Below are 21,454 nucleotides of genomic sequence, written 5' to 3' on the forward strand. Positions count from 1 at the left end.
CTGGGGGCAAGCATGCTTCCAAGGAGAGTAAAAGAGGGAAGAGCCAAGGAAAAGCTGTGGCTCAAATCTCTGGGCTTCCATCCCAAGTTAATTAAGACTTTCAAGTCTGAAATGCCAGAGCTTCTCAGCCTGGGGGTAGGCCCCAGTGTCCCAGAGAGAGACTGCTTCATGCTCTTTAGTCCAATTCCTCTCACAGCTTGCTCCAGGACCAGAAAGGGCTATCCCTCTAGTGCAGATGGGAATTTCTGGCTCTGATGTACATCCTCCATTAGGGTCCTGCTGGTTTTGAGATCTCCTGCCAGCTGTCAGCCTGGCCCTGTGGAGATGAGTATCCCTGTGAGGGACTCATCCATCCTCTCTCTATCCCCATCCCTGCCCACTCCAACTGTGTCTCGCTGGAGGGGCCCTTCCCTCCTGGGCCCCCGTGGCAACGAGCTTATGTCCTGACACGTGAAATCTGATTATGCTTGCGTGACTTGAGCGGGATGAGCCGCTCCTCAGCGCCGCCAATCCCGCACACTGATTATCCACGCCGGAAAATTTCCTTCCTTTGTCCCAGCCGGACAGCAGAACATCGCTCCAGTAACCCCAGCCCCTCGTGATGCCTCCCCAGTAACCCCAGCCCCTTGTGATGCCTCCCCAGCATCTCCCACCTGGGATCTGGGTCACTGGCTGTGCTCAGAAGGATTTTGCAGAAGAGCAAGGATGAAATGAGGTTGTTCCTCATCCTCACGCTGTGGCTGGCAGGAGTAGGGGACTTCCAAATGTGGCTCAGGTGTTATGGACCATGAAGCCTATTGAATCCAGGAGGAATGAGCCTGGGGGTGTCTGTGTGTTTGTAGGGCAGGTGATGTGTGTTGTAGCTTCCCTCTGCTCCAGTCCATGGGCAGCTGTCCAGCCTTCTGTTGGATGTTTCCTGATGTGGATGGTCCACCCATGAGAGATGCTGGGGCAGTAAGGGCAGAGTGTCTGGAAGAACAAGGGACCACATTTTTTAGACCCTGGCTCTTCTAACAAGATGTGGAAGGAGTGCCTGGATGTCCCCAGACATTAAACACATCTCCTTCCCTGGGATACTGGGAGAGTTTGTTCAAAAAGAAGTGGCCTGCAGGGATTTTATCTCCTCCCCTTGAACAGCCTCATCTGTAGAAAGATTGAGAAGGGTCAAGCAGTTCAGGCACACTGCCTGTGAAATCAGCACTTGCTTCTGGCTCATCTGGCTACAGGTGGGAAAAGGAATCTGGGCTGCCAGATTCGAGGGTGCCAGCAGCCCTGGGGCTCTGCACAGGACAGTGAGGCAGCAACCCCTGCAGTTCATCAGTTTGACTTCTCCAGTTTTTATTAGTAGCTCAGAAGGGTTGTAACTTAGCTTGGTGCCAGACAAGAGGATTTGCACTTCTGACTGGGTTGCAACTATCCTGCTGCAATAGATGAAGCAAAGTCCTTCTTAGAGGCATGAGGTTTGCAGACAGCAGCTTGTCCTGCCCTGAGGGGGAAGCTGCCTTGCCTTCCCCCCAACACACACACTGAGGGCTCTCCTGCTCGTTTTTGTGAATAATAATGAACCAAGCTGAGGGGTGAAATGACTGAAATGATTTCTCTCCCTGTTTCTCTTTGCAGACCTGAAGACTATATGAAGTTGTCCCTAGCCTCCTCCTAAAGGCATCCCTTGGCATCATTAAAGGCTTGAGAGAAATACCAAAACCAACCAAACACACCCATAAGAGAAATCCATAAACCCTCAGAACTTGGGATCCCCTCTTGGTCTGAAGTTGAGTTCTTCAAAAACTCCTGTCAAGTTTGAGGATATCCTGTTGTGTAGCTCCATGGACTGGGGCTGGGCCCAAGCAGTGACCTGAGTTATGTTTGGGGGACTGGGATGAACTTTCCTCCTTCTCCCCCAGACAAAACCCAAAGTGAACACTAAATATGCAATGAGTCTATAGTTGTGTTTGTTACATATATTAGGCCATTAAATCCACATTGTTCCTTTCCTGGGGTGGGCAAACCATAGCTCTGCTCTTAGACCAGCTGGGACCTTGTACCAGAATCTCAAGTTGTTTTGTCCTGGGGCCAAACACCTCTTTATTGCTGGGGGCTGGTAACTGCCTGTGATTTCCAGTGCTGTACAAAGTTGCTTTACTCCAAGGGGTGGAGGGACAAAGTGGGGTCCATGAGAGGGATGGCAGACGATGGCTGGGCTGACTCAAATCTTGCTTCTGTAGTCATTTTAGCAGAGAGCTGCTTCTGTAGGTAGACAGGAGACTCAAGAAGTGATGAAGTTTGATCGTTTAGCTGTTCTGCTTGCAGTGGAGAGACCACATTTTGGCTGCTGTTATTATCTGCATCCTCACTTTTGCCTACTCCAGCTCCCAAGGGGAGAGACCCAAGGAGGCAGCTATGGCATCAGGGGTTGCCTCTGGCTCAGGATGAGATCCTGGAGGACCTGGGAAGGGCACACTCCCCATTCCTCTGCCTGCTTGCTGTTCCAGTGTCCTCTGCTCTTGCTGGTCCATGGGAACCAGAGCTCAGCATTGCCCCTCAGCTCTGTCACACAGAGCAGATTCATTTGGCTGGGCACATACTTGGTTTTAAATCAAACCCAGCTGGTTTTTGAAAGAGAGAAGAGGTTCCAAGTCCTTTAGTGGTGTTCTAGAAACACCAGGCTGGGTGGGAATGTGTCCTCCAAAGCTTCTCTGTCACTGCCTCTTGGCTAATGCTGCAAACATATCAGAACCCAACAGGCTGCTTTTCCCCCTCCCCTTTTAATTCCTATGCAGACAATACTTGAAACCTTGTACACAGTTGTCCTCTCCAGCGCCTGGGGTTGGCAAATTCTTCATAAACAGGCTCATTTAAAGAACAGCAGGAGGCTTCAGCTTTAGAAGAGGCTGGGCTGCCCTTTCCCAGCTGACAACTGCAAGCGTGTTCAGTGGTTTGCATATGAATTGAGGCACATCTGGACCCTCTGCTTCAACATGCCGCTGGTGCAGCCGCTGTCTCCCCTCGGTGCTGGCTGGCTGACTGTGTCCCAAGCACCCAACTATGCAAAGAATGCCTTATATCCGTTGTGTTTCAGTTACATGGCAATATGTACATCCAGCAAAGTTGGTAGTTAAGTCCTGATTTTTGCTAGTGGCAGCAAGTCAAACTCTTTCTTCAACTCAAATGGCTGTCTGGGTATTTTTTACTTTTGTTTGTTTTTGTTTGTTTTGTATCTGATGGTGGCTCTTATACAAAGGACTGTAATTCTAGTGGCTTGAATCTGTAAAAATTGCCTTTGTTTGGTCCAATAAACCTTTGAATAGTTTATTTGGTTTGTGCTCGTTCTCCCTACCTCCAGCAGCTTGTAACTTCTTCCTCAAGAGATTTGTGCCTAAAATCTGGATTTTAGGTTAGAGGTACATTGTGCCCTTCTGTGACTTTTATCCTATAAATTATTATATTCCCCTAAATGATCAGAGGGAAAGTCAGGGATATTCCCCTTTTTCTGCTGAAGCAACACAGAGTTGCAACAGGATCCTGGTTTGGTTGCAGAGCAATTAACAAAATCTTCAGTGCAAAGCCCTGCCCAGGATTTCAGCTGCTGTGGACACAGGTGCTTAGCAGTTCCTAAACTCCAGATCTCTAACATACCTATGGCTCACTGCCCCAAACCTCTAGCTAACTGTAAAAGTCTTGGCCTAAAATGTCTGAAAAGAGCCTAAGGGAGCTAAGTATGCAAATGTAATTGCCTATGAAGAAGAATTAGGCTGTTTTGAGAATACTTAATTAATCTATTTTGTTAGCAATAAGTAAATTCCTGTTTGACTTCCTGAATCCAAGTAGTTTTGAGGACAGCATTTATGAGAAGAGAGAATGATTTTATTTGTGAATGGGGAATGTTTGATCTGAACTCATGCAAAAAAATACCCCAAACCAAACCAAGCTGGAGCACTATGAGGTTGTTTTGCAAGGTCACCTCTGATAGGAGAAGCTTCTCTTCAAAGACAGTTTCATGTTTGTGGTGCCTTACTCTTCCTTCCCAGGCTCTTTTCTCTCTTTATCTTTGTTTTTCTGTCTCTTTGTAGTAGATTATGTAGTGCAGAAAAGTAACAGCTCTTTTTTCTATTTTCAAATGCACAGTCATAATATTTAAAGTTGAGGGGGGATCCAAAATGCATTGATGTTGTGCTTCAAAAAAAGGGAGTGAATGTTGTCTGTGATCCTGATTTTGGAGTTGAGGAAATGTGCCTTTGGAGAGGTTTCAGCAGCACTGATGTCTGTGAAATAAGGAGTGAGGGATGCAGCCCTGTGTGAGCACTCCCAGCTGGGATGCACTGCAGACCCAGGAGGCCAAGCTGTGTATTGAATTTCCCCACACCAGACTGGCAACATACCCTGTTGTGCCCAGTGGTGATCCCAAATAAAATATTGATCACTCATGACCCTGCTTCCCATCCTCTCATCTGGAAAGGGCAGCTGGATGCTCTTCCTGTGAGCACAAAACATTGCACAAGAGACAGACAAATCCAGGCTTCCATAAGCAAAATTCACCACATCATTATCAGGATATGTCTCGCTGTAAGACCATTGCATTTTAATTGCAATAGAAAAGAATTGGCAAATGAGCTTGCTTTAGCCAGGATCTGCTTTTTTTCCTGCTCTGTTTGCTTCAGCAGGGCTGAGAGGACAGGCTGCTGTTCCTACCTCTGCTGGGGCTTAGCTCAGGAGGGGGTAAAATGCAGAGCAGGAGTCAGGAACACAGGAAGAAGGTTCCTCTGCTCATTGCTGTGTTCCTCTGACCTTGTTCATGGTTTGGTGGCTGCTGGTGGGTTGATGCTGTCCTTTCTTTCAAGCAAAGATTGTGCCCAGTTTTTGCCTGTCAATAGTTATTACTGCCCCTCCTGTTACTGGAACAGCTGATAGCTCATCCACACAGGCCTTGCAGGAAGGCTACCCCAGTGGGGTGCATTTAAATGGATTAATTAAATGGTTTAAAGTCCTGTGTGGGAAGCTGGTTGTGGCAGGAAAGAGGACTCTTGACAGGATGACCACGTGGGAGTAAAAGGCAGATTCTGTGGTTTTAGCCCACAGGAGGTCTAAGGATGCTGAACAAGCAAGAGGAGCTGGGATTGTGGCAGGTCTGAGCTCTGAGCTGTCACTGAGTTCTGGCCTCACACTCATGCAGGGACAAAATGAGCCTTGAAGTAACAGGAACAACATCTGCCTTGTTACAGCCATAAAACACACAGATCCATTAGTTCTTTCCATGCCCCACAGTCAGGAATGAGCTGTGCTAGGCATTAGAGCAGCCTGATCCCAATCAGGTAGGATTCTGGCAGCTGGAACATTCCATCCCTCAGCCAGCCCTGCCTGGAGCCACATGCACATTCATCTTGTCCCAGAAGGGAATTTGTAGAGTTACAACAGTTCATGAGCTACCTGCAAACAAATGGCACTCCTGTGCTGCCCACCCTCCTGTATCCCTCAGTGATGAGCAGCATAAGTCCTCCTATAAATAAAGCCCTGTCACAGATACCAATCTTCATGGGATGTAAAATGGTTAACTGCTTCAGGGTAGGGAAAAATCAAGATATCTTCTGTTAGGGGGAGAAAGATGTTAATCATCTACTATGGAACTGCCTGGGGATTAAAAATCTGAGCTAGGTGATCCAGTGGTCAGCCTCTGCCTACACAGGGACCACCTCTCTGCTGGACTGGCTACCTGAGTCCATCTCACCATGGGACACTGGCAGACAAACTCAAATCAAAGCAAATTTCTATCTGTGACCTTATCCTCCAGTGGCTGATTAAAGCCATGTCCACACTGGGAGGTAGCCTGCTCTCTAGTTTTAAGTTAGAATATGCATTTAAAATTTAATAGCTACTCCTGAATTATTCTGTACCTACATCCTCACAGAATTACAGAAGGAAAGCACACTGGGCTGTTGAATCTTAATCCAGGTTCATTAATTGGGACATGCTGGTCTTACAAAATTCCACATGTTATCTTGAAAGTTTGAGCATAGATAAGCCCTAAGGAGCTCCAAAGGCAGTGTTAAAACAGGCTGGTTTATCTCCACCTTTAGGAGCTGCAGAGAGACGTGCAGGATGATGGGATAGATGGGAAGGGGGAGGAAGGAGAACCAGAGGCTATCTCTGCCTTATCTCACAGGGACACATTTCCTGCAGCCACTAAGTTTGTACAGTGACCTGCTTTGGCTCTGTGCTTCATTTGACATTGGTGTTCTTGCTCCTGGATTGGCCATTCCTACTTCTCCTTTTCTTCTTGACAGGGTTCAGAGGGAGCAGCTGGCTGCCATCTTCAGACTGATGAAGGAAAAAAGTGACACATTTGGAGAGATGTCTGAAGGAGACATGAAGGAGCAGCTCAGACTGTATGATATATAACCCTGCAGCCAGGGCAGGCTGTGCCCAAAAGCCATCTTGGCCCTTGTTCTGCAGGACACTGGAGGTTGTAGTGCTTGAAAAGTGTCTCAGTAGTTATTTTGTAGTTCCAGTTTGTTTTGCAAACACATATAGGCCTGTGATATGTATTTCAAAAGACTTGTAATTCCTCAGCCTTTTAATAATTTTTCTTTGCAGAGCTATCATCTCATACAGCGATTTTTTACCTCTTTCTGGCTGGGTCACATGTCTCAGTCCTACAAAGCAGTTAAACTCCTTTTTTTTTTTTCCTTCTTTTCTAGCCATGCTTTATGCAAATTAACTTTCAAGCCTACTCTTTCTCAGTTTGATATCTGAAAAAAACCAAAGATGATAGGTGTAAAATGGATGAAAATAATAGAATAACTCAGGTCGAAGGGTGCTGTAGTCCAACCTTCTGCTAAAAGCAGCATCAGTTATGGGACCAAGGTGGGTTACTCAGGGCTTCATCCTGTTGGGTCTTGAAAACTCCAAAGATTGCACATTCTCTCTCTTGGCAGGGAGGCTTCCAACCCTAGAACTAGGAAACAAACAGCCAAAAGCAAGGCATCAGTGTTCTGATCAGGGGTGTGTTGCCCCTCATCTCCCTGCAAAGAGCACTTCATCCTCCTTCATGCTGGCTTTTGAAAGCAATCCAAGCTGGTTCCAGCTGACCTCATTGAGATCATCCTCACGCCTGAGGAAGCAGCAGCAAACTCCAGCCTGGAAACACAAACATCTCCTGACAGTGGTGACAGAACCACAGAAAGGCTGCTGGATTTATCACAAGGATGGTTCACTTCACATCCTGCTCTTCTCATAGAAAATTATGTGAGGAAATGACATACTTAGGAAATCTTTGTGATTTTATCAAGTGTTTTGAGCAGTCTTGACCAGCCCTAGGTGGTTTGAATAGAGTAAATCAATGAGCATTCCTAATTATAACTAAATGTCTTCTGGTGTGCTTATCTCTCCTATGAAATCCTATTAAATACTTCCTTATCAGGAAGGATTTTCTTGGTTTTAGTGGCTGCTCACAAAGGGAGGCAACATTTTCTGACCCAGTTTTAGGGAATGATCACTTTAAAAATTAATTTTGCTTTATTTTGTGTAATCTTCTTCAGTCCAAGAAACCTAATATCTCATTATCTGGTAGCTGTCTCCCAGTACAGTGTGTTCTGTAATATCAGACACTTAGATTTTTAAGAATAATTTTATCTTCTAATAGTTTTCACTTAGGTCAAGGCATATTTATAATGAGATCAAGCTGATTTTACTACCAATCATGACTTCATTTAAATTTAAAATTTATGAATTATTATTAAAATTTAAATTTTAAGATGAAAATTACCTCTTCTTATTCAACAAGAATTAATTAAGTGGGAAAAGTAGTCCCATTATGTGAAATATCATGCTAGCTTGCTGTGTCCCTAGGACTGTTTCCTTTGTCAAGCTGTGCAAAGGGAGGAATATAGAAAATTTGTATATGGGGCTTGTCCCTAACTCAAAACCGAAATCAGGATCTTTTCCAAAACTCTTCATGAAAGCAAGCAAAGAAGAGATGAAATGTAGTTGATTTTCAATCTTCATCTTGCTGACTCCATGGCTTATTTCCAAAATATTTTTATATTTCTGATGTTATGGTTGGGTCTTCTCTGAATAGGAACATTTCTGGGGCAGAAAAAAAAAATCCTCAAAACTTTCAGCTTCAGATTATGCCAGCAATGATAACACTGTACCAGGGACAGCAGCTGGAATTAAACCTGTCCTGTCCACACCAGCTCTGAGCATCCTCACCAAAATGTTCAGATGCTGCTGATAACAGGACAATGGTGAAAAACCTGTTATTTACTAGGCTCAAATTTAAGAGAGAAATAAAAATAAATAAAAAATCCTCTGCCCAAGACATGAAACGAAGGGATGTCAAGATGGCAAACCCACAGATTTTGAGTGTTGCATTCATCATGTGCATTGGCAAGGCTGTAATGAAGAGCATCCCTCTGGAGACATGGACACATGGACACATGGACACATGGACACATCCATGTGGGTCCCTGGAGGTGCTGGGGAGGGACCTGCAGCCATGGGGCATGTCCTGGTTTGGCTGGGCAGCTTCTGAGGCGCTTCTCCCACTGGACTCATAAATATTTATACAGGAAATGTCACCAGATGCTATGGTGGGATGTCCCTTTATAATGTCCCTTTATACAGGAAATTTCACCAGCTGCTGCTGCAGCTTCTCCCCTTCTGGGTATTGCCCTGTGAATAATTGCAGAAGCACCGAATCCATCACAGACTCATTTGTGTTGAAGGGACCTTAGAGGTGATCTAACTGCACCCCCACCCCAAAGAGGGCTGCTGGCACTGGGGGACCCTCGTGGGGGGAAAGGTACAGGGGTCCCCAGGAGAGGATGGCAGCACTGGGGGGCCCTCATGAGGGGATGGCTGTACTGGGGGGTCCCCAAGACAGGATAATGGCAATGAGGGGCCCTCATGAGGGGACAGTGACACTGGGGGTCCCCAAAACTGGATAATGGCAATGAGGGGACCCTGTGAGGGGATGGCCATACTGGGGGGTCCCCAAGACAGGATAATGGCAATGAGGGGCCGTCACAAGGTGACAGTGACACTGGGGGTCCCCAAGACATGGTAATGGCAATGAGGGGCCCTCATGAGGGGACAGTGACACTGGGGGTCCCCAAAACTGGATAATGGCAATGAGGGGACCCTGTGAGGGGGTGGCCATACTGGGGGGTCCCCAAGACAGGATAATGGCAATGAGGGGCCCTCATGAGGGGACAGTGACACTGGGGGTCCCCAAAACTGGATAATAGCGATGAGGGGACCCTGTGAGGGGATGGCCATACTGGGGGGTCCCCAAGACAGGATAATGGCAATGAGGGGCTGTCACAAGGTGACAGTGACACTGGGGGTCCCCAAGACATGGTAATGGCAATGAGGGGCCCTCATGAGGGAACAGTGACACTGGGGGGTCCCCAAGACAGGATAATGGCAATGAGGGGACCCTGTGAGGGGACAGTGACACTGGGGGTCCTCATGATGAAGTGGCTTCACTCGGGGTCCTGAGGAAAAACAAAAACCCTCCAACAGCATTTAAATGTTGGAGAGCCAAGGCATTACTTTGTTATCTGGCCAGGATGTTGTTCTGGCCAGGCTTTACCACAGAAATCATCTCATCCACACGCCCGGCTGTGCAGAGAGAAGCCTTCCATGACACATGGCTTTCACTAGATTTTTCAGATCTTTTATACAGTCAAAACTCATAAAAACGAATTGGGTCAATGTTCATTGTTCTCAGTATTTGGTCCCCTATTGGATCTGGATTTCATAGTTTCTGATGTTAATTAGATCTTCACTCTTTGATTCTCTTACCAGTCTTTTCCAGAGATGTCCCCCTCTGCAGAGGCAGAGTCTGAAGTAGAACAAACCCCTTGACTAAAGTAAATTGGTATGTTTTCAACAGTACTGGGGGGTTCCCTTGACAGGATGCAGGCACTGAGGGGTCCCCGTGAGGGGACAGCGGTACTGGGGGCTCCACACGGCCGCGGGCCCCGCTTCCATGGCAACAAGTGACGATCGCCATTGGACTAACGTGTCCCCATTGGGTCCCCGTACGGCAACGCGGAACGGCCTTGGATTGGCCCTGTGGGGCCTCCGTATCCCGCGGGGCTGGAGACGTGCCTGGGTGACGGTTAGCGGCAGCGCGTGTGCGCAACGCTTGACGTCACTGAGTACGGGTGACGTCACGCAGGCGCCGCCTGAGGGGAGGCCGGTCCCGCCCTCACAGCGATGGCGGCGCTGAGGGAGCCGGGAGGGCTCTGGGGGCTCCGATCTTCGGAGCGCTCTAATCACGGATACAGAGTGTGGCCGAGAAGGGACATATTGTTTATTGTGCGCAGAACTTCCCACAAATCAAACCGCCCAACGAGTGAAAAGTCACCTCTATGTAGTAAAACTCGCATGAATTCACCTATCTAATACATACTTATTTGGGTGGTTGATCGTGGAGCACGAAAGTTCTTTTGTTCATTAAGCAGCTTTTATTGTAGAAGTTGCCTGCTGACATCAGATTTATAAAAATGAGAAAATTCAGCCCGGGGACAGATAATCCAATTTGAAGATCTCAAGGGTGTGCAGTGAGGATCTTCACAAACCACACCAAGGGGCAAAAATTACCTATTTCTGTACAGTAAAATTCACATGAACCCACCTATCTAACTCATATTTATTATGCATATTTATTAGGGTGATGTAATTTTACTCAATTCTTGCTTTCTTTAAATAAATCTTAGAGGATGAGAAGCAAAAGTTTGCCTTTCCTTGAACATCTTCTGTTGTGGAAGTTACCAGAATTTACCTGATAACATCGGTTGTGTTTACAAAAGGTGAGAAAATTCATCCTGAGGACAGATAATTTAGCTTGAAGACATCATCCATATCCATCAGAGATCCAGGTTTTAAAAAAAAAATAAATTCTGTCATCATTTGATAAAGAAATTTTAATTTCATCCATATCCATCAGAGATCCAGGTTTAAAAAAAAAAGTCTGTCATGATTTGGAGTTAGAACACTAAAAACCACCCCACTACTTCCTTCCTGCCTCTCCCTTCCAGTCCCTCATGTCTCTTAATCACTGTTGCCAGGCAGGGAATTAATTTAAAATAGTTGGGATTTATCCCCATAAGAACAAAGGAAGAAAGTTCAAAAATCATGTGGGTAACAATCCATTTTAGATGATACCATTTTCCCTGGAAGGTGAAGTTTTTGTACCTGGTGCCTATGGGGAATTTGGGCAGTAATCAAGCATTGAGTGTGAGGCACAAGCAGCTCCTATTTTAAGAAAGCAGCTTCACCTTTATTGCTTTTACTTTTGTTGGTGAAATCACATTTTGATAAAAGAACTGTATAAAAAGTAACCCCCTGAAGCCTTTTCTGCTGCATTTCTCTGGAAGTTTTCTGACCAACATAACCTCAGAAATGGTGAAAAATGTACAGTGGTGTCTTCTACCTTCTGGTTGTGGCAACTGAGTAGTATTTTGGTTTTTGAATTCTTTCTCCATATTATGACAAAAATTTTTCTCACAAAAGTGAGTGTTCATAGGGGATTTTGACATGTCCTAGAAATCATCTTTCTTTTGAGTCCTCTAAATATCAAATAAAGCAGCAGAGGTTGCAAGTTCTGGAGGCAGCAGTAGATGATAAGAATTCCTAAAGATAAGAATTCAGGATATTCAAGATAGGCTCAGGAGACAGGGATGGATTTGAATCTGACTAGGGACAGGGACAGAGCAAAACAAAAACCTTGTGGTTTGTTCTGTTATTTCTGTTTGGTTTTTTTTAACTCTGAGTAGATCTTATTCAGCTCATCCAGTCAGTGGATCCCAGCCAACGCTTCTGGAGTAGCTGTAAGACAGTTTTTTTGGTTTTGATAATTTTTTTTTAACCTAAAGGGGAAATTCTCCTGTCTGAAATACTTTCTTAATTCCCAAAGTAGGTCAGGAATGCAGCCATCGAGGTTTGTGCTGCCGTGAGTCACGGTGTGCTCAGCTGTTGGGAATGCTCCCGTTTATCAACTGCTAAATTGCACTGGGAACAATAAACACGAAGTGGAAGTATTTCATAGTTTGTTTCATCTTAATTTGTCTCAAAGGAAGGGGATAATTGATTTTGTTTTCCACCAGAAGCTGGTGCCAAACCTGCTGTGGGGATTGTGACTTTTCAGGCATTGAAGCCACTCGTTAGGGATGCTGCTGCAGGGAGAGAGGAGCCAGCCGGCTGCCATCACCCTGGGGAAGCACAAACAGCCTGAGCACATCTCCAAAATCGGCACTGGGAATGGGCCAAGCGGGCTGCGAGCCTCCTCCCTGCGCCCTGGCACTCACCGCACCGCCACTGCCCGTGATAAATCGAGCTGAGGGATCACGAATCCTTACAGTGCACTCAGATTTTCCTCCTCTCCACTGCTGAAGAGACTGCAGCCCTGCAGGAAGGAGCACTTGGACAGAGATGGTGCTGCCTGGCAGTGGGAAGTGGGGGTTCTTTCTGGAGATCTTTATTATTGCCCTCCTGCAATAGTCACGTTTGCTTAGCCGAGGGTAACTTGAACCCTGCAGTGCTCCCAGTTGGAATAGCGCTCATGTCCTGCAGAGGTGGGGAGAGGCAGAGCCGGCAGTGTTTATCCTCTGGATGGTGCTGTTGTGTTGTACAGACAGCAGAGAGGGCCCGCAGAGCTCCCACTGAACATTTCAGGTGCAGTTCGCTCCGGGAGGGTTAAGGATGTGCTCAATCCTTTTCTATTCACAAAATGTTGTGATCCACCTGTTCTCCAGTATTCCTGAGACTGGCTAAACTCAGCTAAGTCTCTCATCTACTGATGAGGAAAAACTCATATTTTCTGAGCAATTCCTGGAGGGTTTTTTTAGCATCTTATTTAACACTTTGCTCCATCTCCCAGCCACCAAGAGTGAAGCTCTGTTTCACCTGTGGGATGAGTATTTGTTGGCTTGAGAGAGTGCACTGAGCTGACTGGAGTCACAGGGGGAAAAAAGCTCGTTTTTAGTCTTGATTAGACTTCACTGTAGAGGAAGAGAAGGCACATGCCTCTGAGGAAGCTGATGTTCCAAAGGCCAGGCCTTTGGTATTTGAATGTTGTTTGTCTTTGTAGCTCCAGATAAGATCTAAAATAGGTATTTCCTACTGTAATGTGTGTGACCTTTCTCTAATGGTCTTGGAACTTTATTGTTTTGTTTTATAACTCTGTCATAAAGATATAACCACAATCCTTATGAGGAGAGGACGTTGTGGATCATTGCCTCTGTCATTTGTCTTCCTTGTCAGCACTGTTATAACCCTTTTATCAGAGAGAAAACCAGCAGCCTGTGTGGTATAAGGTATTGTTTTGTGACTGCCTGTGATTCAGTTCTACTCTTGACAATTGATGGAGGTAGAAATCAACTCAAAATACTTTTTTTATGGAAATGGGGGGGTGGTAAGGTAGAAGTGGAAGTGTTTAGTTTGTAGTAAAGAAGATCTCACTGGCTCAGTAACTCCTGAAAGGTGGTGCTTTGATTTCCTAGTGCCTTTCAGCATCAGAGACCTGGCTGTCAGCTTCTTTCTTTGCAGCTACCCCAAACTGTGGTAGCAGAGCAAAGCACAGGATCTTTTTAATCCCTCCTGTCACCCTGAATTCCCTTTAGCTGCCACTCTGTTTATGTGGAGCATGTCCTTTCATGCCAGCAGGGACCACTGAAAAATCCAGCTGTTTAACTTTGGAGGAGAAACAGCCCAGCAGCTAATGGAGATGACTGTGACCTTTGGTGGGAAGAGGTACTGAGTGAAGATGGGACTGGAGGGATAAACCAGACTGCCTGGAGAAACATTTGCAAGGAGATGCAATGACTGACTGCTCAGGCCTGTCCCAGAATCTGTTAGAGCTAAATTGGAAGAGTTATAGTTTCTGGATACTTACAAGATGTGGTCAGAATGGCTGGGAGGGAGACTTACACCTGCTGATTTCTGAACTTTCTGTTTGCTTTGGCTTTTTGTCAGAAGCTCTCCTCTTTGTGTGCTTACATAGTTCAGTTTTGAAGGGTCTGACCAGATATTGTCAGCTCCTCTCCCATGCTCTTTGTTCTTTGTTTTTCCACTGTGATGTGAAGCCTGTGGATGAGTTACACAGGGTGTTGTCTGCATGGCAGCAGTAGAAACACCAGCAGAAACCAAATGGAGAAAATAGAAACCCCAGCTTTCCTCTGTACAGACTACGTTGAAATTTTCACACCCACACACTTAAATCAACTTTGCAGTGGTGAAGCTTGACTTTTGGCATGAGCAAGAAAACTTCTATTTCAGGCAGCACCACATGAAAATTTTAGGTTGGGTTTGCCAACTCGTTCTCATCTGTGGGCTGTGTTTTTGTCCTGCAGTAAAGAATTCCTGTGCCTCATCTTCTGTCCTTGTGGCAGGGAAGAGCTGGATGACCTTAGTGAAGAAGGGGAGTGTCACCATGTCTGAACCCAGTGACCTTAAGATAGGAGGAGAGGCATTCTGAAAACTTGTTTTTAGGGGGAAGGTTATATTCTACCTATTTTCAAGCTGCCTATGAACAGCCAAGAGTATGTAAACCATGCCAGTTTCAATGTGGCACTGTTAAACTGGCAGTGCTGTGAGTGGGTTGATGGGATGGTTCCCTGAATTTCCTGAGGAAATTGCACTCTGTCCTACACATCTCTTTTGCTTTTTAAAAACTGCTGGCAGCACAACTGAAGTGGGAAATGGCTCCTCAGGGGCATCCCAAGGCTGCCCAGAGTTCAAGCAGTGTTTGGACAATGATTTCAGTTTTGGAGTTGCACTTGATGATCCTTGTGGGTTGTGTTGGGTTTGCATGGCCAGGTTTTGGTAGCAGGGTGGCTACAGAGGTGGCTTCTGTGGAAAGCTGCCAGAAGCTTCAATGTCCAGCAGAGCAAATACCAGCTGCCACTGTGCAGTGCCAACCAGTCAGTGATGGCAGTAACACCTCTGTGGTAACATATTTAAGAAGGAATAAAAAGTTATTACACAGAAGTACTTGCACTCAGGAAAGAGAGGGATCAGAATGTGTGAAAGAAGACAGCAAGGTCAGTGGAGAAGGAGGGGAGGACATGCTCCAGGCACGGGGGTGAGCTTCCCCTGCAGCCTGTGGTGCAGAGCATGGTGAGGCAGCTGTGCCCTGCAGCCCATGGAGGTTCATGTGGGTGCAGAGATCCACCTGCAGCTCCTGCAGGAGCCCACACTGGAGCAGGGGGATGCCTGAGAGAAGGCTTTGAAATCCTGGGAAGCCTGAGCTGGAGCAGGGTCCTGGCAGGGACCTGTGGTGAGAGGAGCCCATGCTGGAGCATGTGACCTTGTGGGGATCCACACTAGAGGAGCCTGTTCATAAAATGTTTGAGTGCCCAGGCAGAGATGTTTGACCTGCATCCAATGTCTGTATTCTTTATGTAGGTGTCAATCAGCAGTGCTGTCTTGGAAGGCCCCTCCATTCTCAGGCTGCTTTATAACATAACTCTGTCTTTGTCAGCTCCTTCTATGGCCTTTTGCAGCAAATGGTTTCTTCCTAAAGGGTGGATTATCCTTGTTTGTACATGGATATACTGCACCCAGGAGTGATCTCCATCCTGCATGACAGTTTGGTGATATTTGTACTGAAAAGCCCATCATGGTGGGGCTGATGTCCCTGCTCACCTTTCTGCAACAAGAAATGAGGCAGAGAGCCTCAAAATGGTGTGAGCATGATCCTGCTCTCTGCATTGACAGCAGCTGACTCAGCTGAGGAAAAGTGATTGTTGAATGTCTTTGGGAGCACAGACATGCCAGCCTTGGGGCTGGATCTGGGAGGACTCAGCCCCATGCTGTGATGGTTATGGCAGGGTTCTGTCCCAGCAGCCTTGGGCCATCAGCATTTAGCATTATCCAAGACAAACCTTCTTTCTTTAAACAAACCTACCAGAGGACAGGAGATCATTTCCTTTCTTTGTGAGTGCAAAATAGGACAAAGTTATCTATATGTACCTAATTTTGGAGAAAAAGTTGGCTGGAGTACGAGTGTCCACAGGTAGTTACCATGGTTATTTACAGTCATGTTTAGGTGCATGTAGGAAGGGATGGTGTAAGGGTGATCTGCTTATCTCTTCTCCAGGTATGAATTCCACTTGCCAGCTGCAGTGTTGATACAAAATTTGATCACCTTGGCTCTGCTCTGAGTCAAACCAGGTTAATAAAACTGGTGACCAAGTGTCTGCAGGCAAGAATGTGTGTCAGTTTGGCCTGCAGGAAGCCCTGACAGTGCTGGTGGCCACCAAGTCCTTTTTAATGGAGCATGCACTGATAAATGGAGCTGCAGGCTTCTGGTTTACTTGAAGTTGTATGGACAGACTTGTCAAATGCTCATAATAATAAAAGCACAAGGCTGGCTTGAATACAGTATTGTACAGGGAACAGTAAACAACTCAAAGAAGTGGCCTTCTAGGAAAACTAGCCTTCAATTCATCTGCAATCCCTAGACAAGAAATTGTTTCACAGTATAACACAATACCCAAAGACTAACCACATGACAAGACAGGAAGTTTTTATTCCCAATTAGATTAGATAGCAAACTATGTGAAATTCCAGAAATAAGATGCCACCTATTTATCTTCAAAGAGACAAATGTACATTTTGTAGATGTGAGATAAAGCTAATTCTCAAATCAAATAACGTAAGAACTTCCATCCATCAAACAGTGCAGTTATTTCTATGTGTTTGTAGGGTACTTGACATATCAATGTGTTTTTAAGAGTTTGGTCTTCTGAACAAGGGTGAAACATTTTGACAGAATAAATAACCCACCTTTGACTTGTGGGCTTCTGGAGCCTGGTGGCTTCGGCCATCAGAGCTCCAAGGATGTTGTGGTGGAGCCATGAAAGATAAAAGCTGACAGATAAAGCTGAGAGTAAAAAGACACTCATGTAGTTTTGGGCAAAGGCAGAACTGTTGGCACCATCCTTGGTTAAATTCTGATGTGATTAACTGCCTTTACTGCTCTGTCTCCTTTCTGTTTATTTCAGAGGTCTGTCTGGAAAAGTGTGTGGTGCTGTAGGGTGGCTCCTCATCCTTCTGCCAGGACTGCCTTTCAACATCCACTCAAGGACCCACAAGAAAGTAATTTGCAAGGGCTTTAAGGTGAATTACACAAAGTTTGTCAACCCAAGGACTTGGTATTTCTTGGAGATTCTCAAAGCACTTTAACCATGTGTTTTCACCAATAGTACACACAGTTAAGCAAGCAGCAGAATAACTTTTCATAGTTCACATTTTAATACACAATTATTCTCTTCATTGCTCTTCATTGTTTTATGCATTTAAGTTGTAGTTTTAGTTCACAGAACTTGTGTTTACTTATGTTTACCTTATCAGGAGGTAAACATGAACTTAGATAGTAGCAGGCTGCCATGTGGGGTGGAGCACAGGGGATCAGCAGAGTGTGATGCAGTGGTGGAGATTGCTTAAGGGAGAGGCAGCTGAAAGATAGACGGGAGTCACCTGTCATCTGCTTGGAATCAAGGGGTTGGTAATGGCAGGGTAACAAAGATTAACACAAGGGCTGCTAACAACAGCACCTACATTTGGCATGGTGTGTAAACAACACTGTTCCTGTTGTAGGCCTGATCATTCTCAGTTGATAACTGCAAATGGGGACCCAAGGCTTGAGGTGCAAGCTGCAGAGCTGGGAAGAACCACACTCAGTGTATGTCCTGCCTGACTTCTCCTGGCACGTTTTGGAAGGACAGCTCATGGAGGAGATGATGAATGTCATTGCACATCATTAGTAGAAACAGGCTGGCTCATCCTCTTGGCCCTGCCTGAGACTGCAACAGAGGTGTCCTTCCTGGGATCTTTGAGACAAACCCAGATTAAACAGATACTAAAGAGCTCCCAGGGAATCAGGAGAGAATGTGTGGCCCTTCCTGAGCACCAGGATCTCACATTTCCACTGCAATAGCATAGTGCTGCTCTCCTGCCCAGCAATTACTTTCCCTGGGGATTTCCAAGCATGAGGTTGATAGGTGGTGTGTATGTGCTGTGGCAAAGGTTTCCCTTTTCTCCATGGCTGACAAAAGGTTCTGTCAAGTTAACAGTAGCACCAGGTATTTAATAAAGCAGGAGAATAACTGTTGCAGAGAGGACAATACACAAAAGGGAGAGAAGGGAAGAGAAACATCTGATTTTCAGCAGCTCCTCACAGGACCCTGTGGCTGTCCCACTCTTGCAGCTAAAAATGTGACTGCTTTCTCTGATGCTCCTGTCAGTCAGGAACAGAGAGGAAATCTAAACAGATTTTCTCAAGTGTAAGACAGGAGCAGGATGATTTATGCCACTCAAGAAGCAGGCTTATGTCTTGCATTCCCTGCAGCACTTTTCACCCCCAAGGATGCCAAATGGCACATTTGTCCTGCCAGAGATGTCAAGAGTGATGGTTTCTGATGTTAAGGCAGTGGGAAGAGTATGGGAAAGACCTTTACCAAGAAATATTTCACTTCTGGCTCTAAAATTAGTGGATCCCTGCAGAGATGTGATTCTGTAATGCATATCTGTGCAGAGCTTGAGTTTTGCTGCCAGATGTGATGTGCTGAGATAATATGCCTGCCTTTTTTTTTTTTTTTTTTTTTTTTTGCCAGAGGTATGGAGAGGAATTTGGCCTTTGTGATTCTTGTCTTTCTTTCTGTGGAGCAGTGGAGAGTCCTTGACTGCTCCTATTCCTGGCAGCTGTCAGGGACAGGAGCTGGAGAAGCTGCTTTTCTGATGGGAGGCCAACTAGCCATGAGTTTACTAAATTACCTCTTCACCTGTATGCAGTGCTGCCCTGCCCTGTGGAGGATGTTACAGATGAGTAATGTGATGGCTGGTTCTCACAATTATAGGATGAATATTGTGTGTATGCTAAGATAAGTTTTGTGGATATATAGTTTTGTTATGGTAATATATCCTCCCAAAATCCTCTTTCTCCTCCCCCTTGTATTCTTGCCACGAGATTGCTTAGGGCATTTAGGGAGAGCTGGCTTGATAGTACACCTGACCTCCAATCAAGATGTAAGGAAGTAGTCTCCACCAATGGACAGCAAAGAAGGGGTTAACCAACAAGATTTTGGGAGGGTATAAAAGGCAGAGCACCCATTCTGTATGTGAGCACATGGCAGTTTAGTGCTGTGCTCCCAGCCCTGATTTTTTCCCCCCTCTATATTTGGTCTTTTGTCATGTTTTGGGTTTTTTTGGTTTTTTTTTTTTTGGGGGGGGGGGGGGGTTTGCTAAGGTTTGATAAACTTTTGAAATAAAAAAAAAAAAGTGAGTGTCATTTCTCACAGAGGACCAGCTCTCTGAGAGATTCCCAGTCAAGGAACAGAATTTTCTCTTCCTTTCCAACAAACAGATTTTAAAAGAGGGGAAAAAACTCCACAACACATCTTGGCCCTGAAGTGGTGTCAGTTTGTCTCTGTGTCTGTCAGCTCTGGGGTGATGTGCTAGGCTTCCTGCTGGGATGGCACAAACAAAAGGCTGCTGAGGGAGGCATTTGAATAAAGGATTCCTGGTTCTTTCCAGCCCATGTTACTCCAGATGATGTTTCCAGCCATTGTTGCTGGGAGTGCATTTTTCTGTGGTTTTTTAAAATTCTCACAAATGAAGAGGCTCATCAGTCTTCTCAGCATTGTGTGTCTGAGAAAGGAGCAGAGCATTTCAGTGGGATGGGGTGAATGTGAGGAGCTGTGTGATGGCAGACTTGGTCTGCTCCTGTCTGTTCAGGGAGGTTAATTATTACCCAGAGCTGTGGCCATAGGGAACAGCTCAAAAGCTGAGCTCCCACTATGCTTACAGGAAGATCTAAAACAAGTTCCAGCAACCAGAGCTGTAATAGGGCCAGATTCAGAGCACACAGCCCCCATCTCCCAGTGATTGCTCCAGGCAAGGACATTCCATGGTGTGTGGGCACTGGCTGAGGAACCTGCCCATGGTCCCATTACCAAGTGGGAGAGGGGGGAAATATTCTGGGTTGGACCCATGTCATCTGCTGTCCGTACACAGATCCAAGGCAGTTTCTTTATGGAGGTATGAGCTGGCTGGGGCTGGACACCAAGCACACAAATCAGTGTTAATGACAACCTGACAGGGTTTGCAATCTCTGCAGCTCTGCTCTGTGGACACTAAGCAGCCACTTGCTCATTCCACCATCCAAACCACTGTGTCTTTCCTTCCTGGAGCATTTCAGCCCATGGAGAACACAGACCAGCTGGCTCACTAAGCTGTTCCCTCACTTCCTGCCACAATTTACTGGGGCTTTGCTCTTTGACAGAACTCTGGGTATTCTTGAAAGTGCCATGTATAGGATGTGGGGGCTTTGCTTCAACAAATGCTGTTGTATCTGGGTGCTTGTTTAGTTTTTGAGAGAAGGGAAAGAGGTAGCTGGAAAATGGCCAGTGAGTGCGTAATAATGGCAAGCTTGGGAGTTTCTAGGCTATCAGTTTCATTTGGTGAAAGACAAACAGCTGTGCAGAATTTGCTCTTGTAATTTCTTCCCCTCCAGATTCCCAGCCTGAAAGCATTTGCTTCTGAAGATGACTGCTGAACAGGGAGGGAAAACCAAGAACCTAAGGTTGCCAAGCCAAGCCTCTGCTAGCCCCAAGGCATGACCACTGAGCAGTTGCAAGCTGCAGACAATGTCACTCTTTTTCTCCCCCACTTATAATTCTGTTCTTATATCATCAAATAATACTGTGAACACATCCAAACATCCCCATCTTCTTTAGCAGCTTTATTTTTCACTGGCTTCCAGTCAAACACTGCCTTTGGTGGGTTGTAGGCATCACTGAAAGACAAGTTTATCCTGCAGGAAAGACAGATCGATCTGTAGAACTGTTCTGTTCTTAGAGCACATCTTGTGATATTCTGTTCTGTAGACCAGAGACATGGGAGAGTGGAAAGCACACAGAGCACAAGCAAGCAAACAAGATTTGATACACAGCCCTGTGAAGAACGTGCTCCCAGATAAGTTTATGGCACGGTTCGAGTGCCAGCTGACACCCTCAATGCACACAGTGTAAGATCTAACAACAATCATGTGTATTTATGAATGAAAAAAACCAGCCAAATCTGCCTTTCATATGTCCAGGATGTAATTAAGGATGTAATAAAGCAGAATTAAATGGACTGTTGGAGATCAAAAAGAAAACCATTTTCTCTTGATGATCCCAGGTACAGTTTGCTTAAATAAAAAAGTCTCCTTGTTTTTACAGTACTGAAGAATAGAACTTCTGCTCTGGGTGTTGATGCTGAGACTGGACACACCAGCAGTTCTGAGCTTGGACTTTCTACACCATAAATGAAGCAGCTTCTCCTGAGCTTGCAGGTGGGATTACAGGTAGGACTGCAGAGAAACATGCATTTGGAATGTGCATTGTGCAGTCTGTGCTTTGTATCTCCCTGCCTGTGGGCTGGGAGCCCTGTGTATCCCAAAAATCTT

At 45.8% G+C, this 21,454-nt stretch overlaps 1 protein-coding gene and 1 long non-coding RNA gene across 7 annotated transcripts in view; both read left to right on the forward strand.

The window, feature by feature from the left end:
* MXRA7 (matrix remodeling associated 7) overlaps nucleotides 1–7,755 on the forward strand; it is a 28,048-nt gene extending 20,293 nt beyond the window's left edge. For 5 of the 6 annotated variants that reach the window (XR_013776526.1, XM_079323596.1, XM_079323597.1 and 2 more), the window contains one exon: nucleotides 1,621–3,312. Coding sequence is in view for 2 of the 6 variants with exons in the window: in XM_079323598.1 (XP_079179724.1) it covers nucleotides 1,621–1,660 (40 nt within the window). In the remaining 4 variants the exon portion in view is untranslated. Of the gene's footprint in view, nucleotides 1–1,620; nucleotides 3,313–6,278 lie in introns of those variants that run through there. The other variant, XM_079323595.1, reaches the window with a different exon arrangement.
* Nucleotides 7,756–16,802: 9,047 nt separating this feature from the next.
* Nucleotides 16,803–18,998, forward strand: LOC306810564. The gene is made up of 3 exons (XR_013776480.1): nucleotides 16,803–17,124; nucleotides 17,605–18,089; nucleotides 18,621–18,998. It is a non-coding gene; the product is annotated as an uncharacterized lncRNA (long non-coding RNA).
* Nucleotides 18,999–21,454: the final 2,456 nt, after the last annotated feature.

This window comes from Erithacus rubecula (assembly GCF_903797595.1).
Source record: "Erithacus rubecula genome assembly, chromosome: 20".
NCBI lineage: Eukaryota > Metazoa > Chordata > Aves > Passeriformes > Muscicapidae > Erithacus > Erithacus rubecula.